The sequence below is a fragment of the Globicephala melas genome, chromosome 13 (genome assembly GCF_963455315.2).
Source record: "Globicephala melas chromosome 13, mGloMel1.2, whole genome shotgun sequence".
Lineage (NCBI taxonomy): Eukaryota > Metazoa > Chordata > Mammalia > Artiodactyla > Delphinidae > Globicephala > Globicephala melas.
Window position 1 is genome coordinate 47,172,834 of NC_083326.1, and position 13,110 is coordinate 47,185,943.

The 13,110-nt window shown below is 33.9% G+C and overlaps 1 protein-coding gene across 2 annotated transcripts in view; it reads right to left on the reverse strand.

Annotated features, from left to right (window-relative positions):
* The window catches only part of TAF4B (TATA-box binding protein associated factor 4b), a 116,518-nt gene that overhangs the window by 78,537 nt on the left and 24,871 nt on the right, over window positions 1–13,110 (reverse strand). For both annotated transcript variants that reach the window (XM_030876449.2, XM_060310361.1), the window contains exons 8-9: window positions 5,536–5,668; window positions 4,770–4,872 (exon numbers count right to left, since the gene is read on the reverse strand). In XM_030876449.2, the coding sequence (XP_030732309.1) occupies window positions 4,770–4,872; window positions 5,536–5,668 (236 nt within the window). The remainder of the gene's footprint in view (window positions 1–4,769; window positions 4,873–5,535; window positions 5,669–13,110) is intronic.

Sequence of the window (13,110 nt, forward strand, 5' to 3'; positions counted from 1 at the left end):
ACATAACAATTATAAATATGTGTATACCTAATAACAGAGCTTCAAATAATTAATGTAAAAACTGGCAGAACTAAAGGAAAAAATAAATCTATAAGCACAGTTGGAGATTTAATACCCACTCTCAGTAACTGATGGAACTAGTCCAAAAAAAGAAAGCCAGGAAATAGATATAAACACTACTAGCTACCTTCACCAGAATGGCACATACAAAAAACTACTCCCCCAAACTGAGTAATACATTTTTTCCAAGGGCATATGAGATATTCATCAAGTTTGACCACAATAAAGAGTCTCAAATTTAGTAAGATTGATATTTTACAGTGTATATTCTCTGATCAGGACAAAATTACGTTAGAAAAAAATGAATAAAATCTCTAGAGAAGCCCCAAGTATTTGTACTATTAAATAAAAGGAAAAGAAGAAAATATTTTGACATGAATAAAAATGAAAATGAAACACTATAATTGGCTGGATGCTAACTCAGTACTTAGGGGGTTTATAGTTTTAAATGAGAAGCAACTAAAACCCAACACAAGGAAAAGAAAGGAATATTTTTTATAAGTCAATAAAATAGACAAAAGATGAACAGATAAAAACAATAAAATCGGGCTTCCCTGGTGGCACAGTGGTTAAGAATCTGCCTGCCAATGCAGGGGATACGGGTTCAAGCCCTGGTCAGGGAAGATCCCACATGCCGGTGAGCAACTAAGCCTGTGCACCACAACTACTGAGCCTGCGCTCTAGAGCCTGGGTGCCACAACTACTGAGCCCACGTGCCACAACTACTGAAGCCCATGTGCTTAGAGCCTGTGCTCCACAACAAGAGAAGCCACCGCAATGAGAAGCCTGTGCACCCCAACAAAGAGTAGTCCCTGCGTGCCGCAACTAGAGAAAGCCTGTGTGCAGCAACAAAGACCCAGTGCAGCCAAAATAAATTAATTAAAAAAAAAGTAAAATCAAAAGTTAACTTTCTAAAAACACTAAACAAAACTGAAAGAAACATATCAATGAAAAGAGAGAGTATTACTACAAATCTTACAGATATTAAAAGGATAAGGGAATAAAATGAACAGCTATATGCCCGAAAAAGTCAACAACTAAGATAAAATACACAAAATCCTTTTAAAAAAAAAAAAAAAAGCATGATACTATGTTACCCTAAAGAATCTACAAATATTGAAAGGAAAAGAAAGTAGTAGCACAGTTTCATTTCAACAAATTTAAAAGTAAGATGAAATGTACAAAAACCTTAAAAAATGCAACTTTCTGAAATTGACATTAAGATGACAAGAGAAAATCATTTATAGATGAAACTGACTTTCTTATCAAAACCTTCCCCCGGGGGACTTCCCTGGTGGTGCAGTGGATAACACTCCATGCTCCCAATGCACAGGGCCTGGGTTAGATCCCTGGTCAGGGAACTAGATCCCACATGCATGCCGCAACTAAGAGTTTGCATGACTCAACTAAGGAGCCCACAAGCCACAACTAAGGAGCCCACCTGCCGCAACTAAGGAGCCCACCTGCCGCAACTAAGACCCAGAGCAAACAAATAAATAAAAAAACAAAAAAACCCAAAACCTTCCCCCCAAAGAAAACAAAAGACCTATTTAGTTTCAAGGGTAAATTCATTCGTATATTTAAGGAAGAAATAATTTCTACTCAAAGGTTTAAAATAAAGGAGAGGGAAAAACATCATACAACACATTTTTGAGACCAGCATAACCACATACCAAAATCTGGCAAAGACACCATAAGAACAGAAAACTATACACCAGTATCCCTAAAGAACATACATATAAAACCCTTAAAATATTAATCAAATCAAATGCAGCAATATATAAAAAGGATAATAATACTTCAGGAATACTAACATTCAAACTATTTTTTTAAAAATCAGTGTAATTCAGAATACATTGTATTATTTAAAAAATGAATGACCATCTTAAATAGATGAAGAAAAAGTGCATGACAAAATCACTCAATTTAAAAATGGGCAAAATATTTGAACAGACATTTCACAAAAGGAGCTACACAAATGGCCAATAAGGACATGAAAATACACTCAGCATCTTGATCAACATGGGTTTGAACTGCACGGGTCCACTCATACACAGATTTTTTTCAGTAAATACACACAGTAGTAGATGATCTGGAGCTGGTTGAATCCGAGGATGCAGAACCACAGATATGCTGGGCAGACTATAGAGCTTGAGCATCTGCAATGGGTCCTAAAACCAATCCCACCGCAGATACTGAAGAATGAGGGTACAGCTAAATACCAACTACAATGGTTAAAACTTTTAAACTGCAGTTTATCAATTGTTAGCAAGGATATGGAACAAATTCTCATACTTTGCGGGTAGGACTGTAAATGGTACAACCACAAAGGAAAACAGTTTGGCAGTTTCTTATAAAGTTAAACATACACCTACTAAATGATTCAGCATTTTCATTCATATCTTTATGTAAGTAAAGGGAAAACTTATGTCCATACAAAGACTTGGATACAGGTGTTCCTAGCAGCTTTATTCATAATAGCCCAAAACTGGAAACAACCCGCATGTCCACCAATGGATAAAGAGACAATTCAGTACAAACAAATGCAGTAGACCCATACAGTGGAATACTACTCAGCAATGAAAAGCAACAAATTACTAATACATGGAACAACACTGCAAGTATATCAAACACATTATGCTGAGCAAAGGAAACCAAACATAAGAATACAAATTATATGATTCTATTGATCTGAAACCCCAGGAAAGACAAATCTACAATGATAAGAAGCCAATCAGTGGCTGCCTAAGGTATAATAGGGGGACTGGCTGGGAAGTCTCACAAAGGAGGCTTCTGAGGTATTGAAAGTATTCTATGTATCTTGACTGAGGTACTGGGTACATGAATTTAGCCTTTTGTCAAAACTCACTGCACTGGAAGACAATGATGACTTCCTAGGTCACCATCTTCCAACATTTACTCCCCAAAACAATACAGAACAACAAAAACCACAGCCTCAGCATAACTTGAAGACAAAAAATACCCAAACTTCAAAACAAGAATAAGTGAAAAAGGAAAACAATTCCCAGTACATACTTTCTTGTCCTATTGCGACCAATTTCCCAACCCACTCACCCCCACCTCAAAGGCTTTGGGTAAAAGAAGACTGAATAAAAACTGCAGAAGAGAGACCAGAGAACTAGTGGCAGGCATAAGGATGAAATAATGGTTGTCCTGGTAGATTAAAGTATGGACTACATTCAATTAATTTCATCCAAACAAGAGATGACTAGGAAAACTTCAGAGAACAGACTGAAGGTGAGCATTTTAATATAAAAGTAGAACTACAACTAAAATATAGGTGGGGATGAGGAAGGAGGACTAATGTACAAATATTTATATATTGTGACAAATAATGCAACTAAAAATGGGAGAAGATACAGAAAAAAGAAAGTAGAATATCCACACACTGATTTTTAAGTAATCAACTGGTAGAAATTAAAGAATATCAATCCAAGGACAAACATAAGACTGTAAAACTTCTAGAACAAAGCATAGAAGAAAATCTTTGAAACCTTGGGTTACACAAACATTTCTTAGACAAAACATGAAAAGCATAACCTATAAGAGAAAAAAACTAATGAACTAGACTTCAGCAAAATTAAAAACTTTTGCTCTGTGAAAGACACTGGTAAAAGAATGATAAAACACACCACAAAGAAAATACTTCCTAATCACTATGTGACAAAGGACTTGGATCTTGAATATATAATGAACTCTAAAAACTCAATCATAAGAAAAAAAACAACTCAAAGGAAAAATGTGCAAAAGATCTGAATACACACTTCACCAAAGAAGATAGTATAAGGACAGCAAATAAGCATAAGAACAGATGCTCAACATCTTAAGTCATTAGGAAAGTGCAAATTAAAATGACAATAATAACAACCACTATACACTTATTGGAATAGTAAAAATCAAAAGCATTGGCAATAACAAGTACTGACAGAGTTGGAGTGCAACTGGAACTCTCATCACTGCTGGTGGGAATGCAAAGTAAACAAAGTAAACAACTTTGGTAGTTTCTTAAATAGTAAAACACATACTTACCTAATGACCCAGCAATAATACTCTTAGATATTTACTACAGAGAAATCAAACCTATGGTCACATAAAAATCTGTATGTAAATGTTTATAGCAACTTTATATAGAATCATTAAAAAACTGGGAACATCCTAATGTCCATCAACAGGAAAACGGATAAACAAATTTACATTCAGACAATGAATGCTGCTCACCAGTACAAAAGAACAATCTTCTAATAATCAAAATGATGTAGATAAATCTCAAAAAAATGCTGAGTGAAAAAAGTCAAATGCAAAAGAGTAGATAATGTAATTTTCCATTTATGTAAAGTTCAAGAATGGACAAAAATGATCTATGGTGATGGACATAAGAAAAGTGGCTGCCAAAGGCAAGGGTTGGAAGTCATTGATATGAAAGGAGCATAGAGATGATGGATATGTTCAGCATCTTGGTCTGAATTATGATTACACAGGCATATGTTCGTCAAAATTCATTGAGCTCTATATTTAAGATTTGTGCACTTTACTGCTTATAAATTATACTCAATAAAGTACTGTTAGCTTTTTAAAAAGGCATCATTAAATTTATTTTATATAAGTATTATTCTGTCATCCCTTTCCTGTTTTTTAAAAAATATTAATTTCTTAAACCAGACCAAGTTTTAACTATTTAATTTCTTTACCTGAAGGATGCTGTTCCATTCTCTTTTATTTTGCTTTTCTGAATAGATGACTGAAGTGACAGAACTTTATTTCCTGGCAGGGTAATTTGCTTTAGAATGGAAGCTATAAAATCAAAAGAAGAAAGAAAAGGTAAAATTTTAAAAAAGCAATCACACTACATTAGGAAAAATTCAGGACAAGTTATTTTTAATGCATACAGAATAATCAAAGAAAATTTCAAGCTGCCCTAGAACTATGTTTAAATTCAAACATGACAATGAATTTATTCCCTGCACAAGAAATCATAAAATTAAGACCTCTCCCATTTCTTTTTATATGGTCCTCAAATTGGCTAGAGAATTACCAGCATTATAAAAATATTATGCAGAAAAGGTGACAGAAACATGTTAATAATATATCCTTTATATTGGTAGATTTAAAAAATACATAAAACCTCTTTTATTTGTAAGACTGACTTCCAAACGTAGGGAAAGAAGCACATTTTAAAAAGAAATAAGACAATAGCAAATTTTATAAGTTAAAAAAAGTACTTTATTTACTAGTAGATTGTTTTATCTAGTTACAAAACACCATGAGTGGTGCTTCTTTAATCTAAAACAACATACACCCTTAAAAAGTGGCTATGTACAAAGAATATAATAAAGTTATCTTTCAGTCTTCTCTCACAGGTCTCAACTTAAAAGAAATCTCTCTTCTCTTAACAGTGCAAAAGAAAAGTACGGAAACCCATCATGTTCCAAACCCAAGGGATGAGCCAGAGTCTACCTTGAGGAAACTGACTGGTAGGTACTGCAGTGCCCACTGTCACCTTCTGTCCAGATTTCTGGATGGTCAATGCTGAGGAATGGGAAAGTGTGGTCACTTGTTTTGCAAGGCCTCCTGAAGGCTGCTGGACTACCTGAAACAATGAGAATTATTAATACAGTCATTCAACTAGACCTGCTTTAGGAAAGAACAAGCTTTCAATTGTAACAATAGAACAAATGATTAGGCTCACCTAACTAAATATACCTTTATCGTAGCATCACAAGAAAGCCTACTTAAAATTTAAATTTGTATGTAGCAAAATTATCTTACTCAAAAGTGAAAAACATGACTATCTCACACTATAATTTTCAGAGTGTAATTCAAATTTATATTCTGCTAAATTTAAATCTCCAAATAGACCCTATTTTCATCTTTTAACTTAACACAGAAAATTTCAAACACATACAAAAGCAGAGGGAACAATAAAATGAAACCACCTATACCATTATTACCCAGCTTCAACTATGATTAATTCTTGACCAATTTTATTTCATCTATATCCTTACCCACTTCTCCCCACTCTCAATTATTTTAAAGCAAATCCCAGATATATCTTTTTATCCATAAATATTTCAAAATATACCTCTAGAAGATGATGACTTTCAATTGGTTGTTTTTTTAAAAGTATCTGAAAGATAACAATGCTACAGGCATTCTCCAAGATAACAGTTCAAGAAATCCAGAGGGTGAGGATTGGGGATAAAGGAAGAGAAATTAAAGTAATAGCAGGGCCTTGTTTTTAGCTTCAAAGAAGAAAAAACAGAATAGCAGAGTTTCATTTTTTCACTTCAAAGAAAAAAAACAGTCACCATGTATTTGAGCCAGCTATTGAGAGCGAAATATTTGTAAGTCCTCAAACTCATATATGGCTAATATAAATGATCTAGGAGGTAGACTTCATAATGGAATTCTGGAGGTATAATTTATTCTATACTCTAATTTTTTGTAAATAAAATTGTCTAGTGCATATTACTAAACAAAAGTAACTTACAAGAAATCCAAAATGTCCCAAAAAATAATCTTATAGGAACCAACGTTCCTAGAGAAAAAATACAAGTTGGAATAATTCAATTGCCATGATTCTATGAGAATAGACTCTTGAAAGAGAGAAACAACTCTTGAAAACAATGATATATTTCAGTTGAGATCATACTTATGTATTGTAAAGTCCTAGGAAACATATTTAAATTCCATAAAGTAATACACATTCAGAGTCCCATTTATGCATTCAGATTGAAACTCAAAAGAAAACAGAAACACTCCTAACAATTCTGGCATACCTCCCTATTGTTCATATTTTCTTCCTTGATATCTTTTATTTGGTATTCTTTTCAGTATTTTAATTACAAAAGATAGTAATAAAATGTTATTAGAAATTTGCTTATGAGTTAAGTCTTCATACCATTTTTGATGGGTACTCAAAAATATTAAAAAAAAAGTAACAGCCTAGAGACCAGCCCCTGAAGTGGAAGGAGGCTCTATGCCTCCTGGGGTCCTGCCAGGAGGGGTGGGGGCATGGAGGCCAGAAGACCCCAGCGTCAGCGTGTGGCCCTAGCACAGAACAAGCTGGGGAAGGCAAGCCTTGGTGTCTGCAGGAGGGCTCCCAGGCCAGGGATGTGTGTGGCTCAGTCTACAGCCCACTCCAGGGCAAGTTCATGCAGGGAGCAGGAGGCAAATGTGGCAACTGATTTAATAATCCTGGATACCCATCATTCCTCATCCTAATGAGGATGTACCAATGAGGATGTATGCTACCAAGTGCACCTAACACACTTGGGATCACATGTGCAGTATATTCCTGCACACTTGCTGAGCAAAATAAAATACAATGAGAAAGTATAAAACAGTTCAGTAGTCTTCTTTCAAAGAAAGTACCATTTTTAGACCACAATATTAGGTATCTTATGGACACTGAAATTAGACAGATGGAAATTGGCCCAAAGATGATACATCTGCTCCTACTTGGCAAGCAAAACAAAGAGCTATTATATTTTTAAAAACATGTCCTTTATTTACTTTCCCTACAAGAAAACCACTAGAAAAGAAGAAGAGTAAATAGTACATACCTTAGCTTTTTCTCTTGACAAGTCAAGTTCTGATGTTTTACTAGGATGTTAATTTAATGTTCTATAGTTTATAGAAACTGCAGGTCTAGAGCTACACAATCTTCTTCAGGTGACAGCTATTTTTTTTACATTAATTATGATTTTTACACTAACTATGATCTGGAATATCTGACATGGAACTGTTCTTAAATTCCATAAGGAAAGGAAGCAAACAAACAAAAGTACAGATTAAACTAGTAGATGAAAACACCCTTCACACTCTGCTTTCTCTATATTTCGACCCCACCAACTCCTCTGTTCATAAATACACAGCAATCAAATACTTAGCTCTAAATAACTCAAGCAGTACATGCACACAAAGTTACTAAAGGGTAATACCTCCTCTAATTTTTATACAGTATTTAATATGTGATTACTGGCACATACTCACTGAGGTTGAGTTCTAGAAAACACAGGGCCCCAAATGAACAAAAACTGTAGTATAAAAAGTCAGGAAATAGGGAATCCCTGGTGGTCCAGTGGTTAGGACTCTGTGCTTTCACTGCCGAGGGCCTGGGTTCAATCCCTGGTCGGGGAACTAAGACCTCGCAAGCTGCGCAGCATGGCCCCCCCACCCCGCAAAAAAAAAGTCAGGAAATACACGTTAGTTGCCACTATTTCTTAGGAACAGCCAATGTGTGGTTCTTGTGCCACTACTCAAATTCTGGGACAAGCATACATCACTAAATACCACCATTTCTATATACCCACATGCAGCCTTAGAATCTTTCTTAACACAGAGGTCCAGTAAAATCCTATAATGAGAGTTGAAATGTATTTGCCATGCCCAATCTAGATTAAAATTCAACCTTGGCAACCTCAGAATATGCTGTTTTTTCAAAGGGCCTTCTAACCACTTTTTAAAATTTGCCCAAATGAATTCTTAATTATAGTACCAGCTTTTATAGAAATCAGTAAATGCTGCTTCAAATCGAGAACCTATAAATTTCTGTTAAAAATTTAAATGTGCTTATTTGTATGATGATTTATATGAACTTTAACAACAAGCAAAACTAATCTGTGGGAGTCATTGCTTCTGGAGGTACACAGGTGGGGACTGACTGGGAAGGGACAAAAGGGAACTAACTGCAAGGTGATGGTAACACTCCATATCTTGAAAGGGTTTGAGTTACACAGAGGTAAGCATTGTCAAAACTTATCCAATGTTACATTTAAAATTTGTGCACATCACTGAATATAAATTTTAGTTAAAAGGAAGAAAAGAGTAAACAAATATTGATTGGTAGTTAATGATATGCATGCATTAAAATTAATGTTTAATTTTTTTAGGAAGAAACCTTTGAAATGTATCAAAAATTAAGATTGATGGGTGGATAAATCAAGTATAGTAACTGTAAATAGTGGAATCTAGGTGGTTGGTATATGGGTGTTCACTATAAACTTCAACTTTGCTATGTTTGGAAATTTTCATAATAAAACATTTTCTTGAATAAGGCAAAAATAAGACAACATACACACTGTAAATATTGTCTCTAAATAGTCTATTTTCCATAAATTCTAATGTATCCTCACCAAACTAAAACCTAAAAAAAATATATTCTTCAATTAAATTTAAATGAACTGGCATTAATCAACCTATATATTAAGACTACTATATGAACCCTGACTAAATTATAGTCCATGAAGATTTTTCGACGCAACTCCTGATTATATATGGAAAATAAAGGGTAGTAGGCCTTACTTGGATTCAGCCTCTTTACCAAATCTTTCATTAGTCCTATTTGACAATCAACAACTGAATTCTACCTCTCCTGTCACTCTTAACAGCATGCTAAGAAGAAAGAAAAAAAAGACAAACTGATTACTTAAGTCTGGATCGCAGTAGATCAGTCCAATATGAAACTGACAGTGAACTACTTGACCCAATAAAACAATAATCCTTGTTTTGTTTCCCACTCAATTTTAATTTCAACTTCTTTAACAAAAATAGTGGCCACCAGCACACTCAGAGACTGAAATTTATACCTTGAAAATGTTTCTCCTTCTTCAGTGAGAAGTGAAGTCAGAGACAATCAGCAGAGTCAAGCCTCACAGAGCATTTCATATAAAAATGTGTATTCTGAAATCCTTTAATGATTCCCTACTTCAAAATAATTAGGTACGAGACAAAAATATGATGCAACAACAACAAATTTTTTCTAATATTCTGGGTCAATTTATTTTAGGAGATCAGTTTTACTTCGATGAAACTGAAAATTACATTAATAATATACTGATAATTAGTTGTTTTTCTCTTATATCCACAAAACAGTAATAGTTGGAGAATGATTGTTGAACGTACTTGGCCACTTACTTATCAAATGTCTACAATTCTGTTAAGAAAGAAATGCAAGTAATAGTCACCTGGGGAAATATATATCTGAAATAAGGAAAATATATCTATGATAATACTACAACTTCCTGCCCTATCTCCAAATAAAAAATTTTTTAAAAGATTTTACACACACACACACACACACACACACACACGATTACTAAGAGTAACAGTATTCAGTTTACTCTCTAAAACTATACACCTTTTTTCTAAAAACAGAAACCCAGAATTTTGAATTTCCTTTCTCATTCATGAGTTTTGTTCACACATGTGGATTTGAGAAGCTTATTAATTTTTTGTGTTAAAATTAGTTATTAAAATTTATCAAAATTTAATTTAAAAAATGATGAGACATTAAAATTTAGCTCTTTTAAATTAAATTAACTTTTCTAATTACATTTAAACTGAATTACTATGACAACGTTTAATTTAAATTAAATTTAGCTTTTGCTCAATTATGTGTAAAATAATTTTTTCACCAATATCGTAAGGAAAATTTTAAGCATCAAAACTCCTGAAAGCTTCTACTTATTATCTATCCACCACTGGTAGATTCTAATCCAATTCATCCACTCTCTTTCATTAACTTTCTAAAAAAGGTAAAAATGTCAAGCTCTGCTTAGTTGTAGTATATAACATCCTATAATAGCTGCTATGCCAGAATTGGTAGACAACCAATAAGATTAATCATTTAAAAGAATTAGATTCTTAGATGAAATCCGGGAACTACTGGTTAGGTCCATATTTCAACAATTCAAGCATTTGAGGACCAAGATATACAAAGCACTATGTTGAACTACCGGTACAAAATGAAAAATTTACACCTAAAGAAAGTGTGAACAATCCTAGCTAATTTACTTGATGAGAACTTTAGCAGATCCCCAGAGGGTAACATATAAAAAAATCCATGAGATAGAAAAGATAACATGTGGTCATAAATCTAAATTTTTTTTAAAAAATTGGGAGGAGGGTCTCTTTAATATGGAATGAAAACATATACTTCATAAAATAATAACTGTACAAAATCTAAACCCTGCAATGGCAGATTAAGAGGATTCTCATACCTTGAAAGTGTGATATTTAAAACATCTTATCAAGAAGTCAGGAAACCTATACAACTCTTTAGGAAAACTGGACAAGCTAGAAAAAGATAAAGTATTAACAGGGATTTTTAAATTCATGATTATTAAAGGAAATAAATCACACAAATTTTATACCTAACATTGAAAAACACAGCCATACTTCTACTGTTCAGACCACTTTTGGAGATTGCATCCTGAGTTACATGGGCCGCAGATTTGAACTAGCGTGGCAATTCTCGTATTTTAAATAATTATTTACCATATTTCTTACAAGCTGCATTGAATACTTTCTTATGTTTCTAGCACCTGGAGTGTTTTCCTCCTCACTTAGACAGACCTAGGATTAAACTGGACTATGGTTTATAATGAACTCACTGATGATATTCTTAAATTACTTGAGTAACACTAATTCAAACTTAAGTAACATTAATTTTCTAAATTAGCTGATTTGAAAGAATGTCCTAGTTCAATCCTCTCTGTGGCATTGCCATACAGAAAGAACAGCTTATGTTGTTTTGTGCCCCAGGTAAAAATTTGTTATAAAACAGATTACAATGCATCTTCAGTGTCTAGCTGCTCTGTTTCTGCCATTTTAAACAGGAAGATATGAATACTGACATCAAATTTGTTGACTAAAATTGAAACAAAGGCCAAACAAGAAAACAGAATTCACAAGGAAAATATATTCCCCATTCTTTTAAGAATGAGAGCAGGAAATTTAAAAATCCCTAAAATTTACCAGTGGATTTTGTTACATGTTTTTCTTGATTGAAACTGTTTCTAATGTATAACAAGGTAAGCCTATAAAATGTAAATGCTGTCAAGATGTTATTACCTGACAGTTTTCCATTTCAGGACCCTCTAGAAACCTAGAAGTTCTTGCCATAAGTGCCAGAATCTAATGGGAAAGACACTGGGTTCTAGGCTGAGATCTATTACTTGTTGAGTGCCAGTGGATAGGTCCCTTACAATTTCTGGGATTCTTAGTTTTCTCCCTGCCTTGTCTTCACCAAAATTATTTCAAAATCCATATTGCATACAAGACATGTTTTAAGACTCTATGTAGCTATAAAGTATTATTTCACTTAGGGGTGGATATGCTATAGATTTTCAATAAAGATTAGCATTTATTCAAGAATCAGCTATGACCCATAAAGAGGATTTCAATACTCTTAAGTGCTACCAAAAGAGACCTTTCACCAAGGCAATTACAGTTACAATGGTTCCCAAATCTGGCTACTCAGATCGATGTTTAAGAATCACTGCTTCTAAAGAAGGTTCGTCTCTGAGATTAAATGCAGACGCCCAAGAGAAACGCCACAAGGCAGGTACATTTCTCCACTTGAAAATCAGACTGCAGAGTAGGAAGGGATGAAAAAAGATCAACGCCCAGGAAACGATTATTACTTCCCACCTACCCAAGAGTTTTGACTGTTGTCCAAACTGATCTTTCCTCTTTCATTCTACACCTAAAGCTTGCCCTCTGCCTCAAAGACAATCATTCACAGATACTAATGTCTTCTCCTGATCACGTACACAAGGCTGGGAAGTTTACTTAGATTTTACTGTTCCAAAAAGCAGAAAAAACTAAAACAAAGAGATTCAAAACACAGCCTTTAACATGAAGGTTTTCAAAGAAGAACAAGGGCAATCACCAAAAATCAAAAGAACAGTTAGTTCTGTTACAGTATAAGGTAGGGGAGAACTTTACTTAAAAAACACGATTTTTAATTAATTCACCATGTACTATCTTCCACAGGTTAACAATACTTTCAGTCTTCCGATAAAACATGTCTTGAGTGAAGTAAATCTAAACACCAACAGATAAACAGCTAAAATTTCAGGTTTCTTCCACCCAAGAACTTCCCAATCTATAGGGTTTAGGAAGAAACACAACTTCTTACTCATCTACTCCCCTCACTTCTCTCTTCCTTCAGCACATTTTTAAAAGAAATGTTACCATAATATCACCTATGTAATAACCTTACCAAAAATATTTAATCTGAATCTA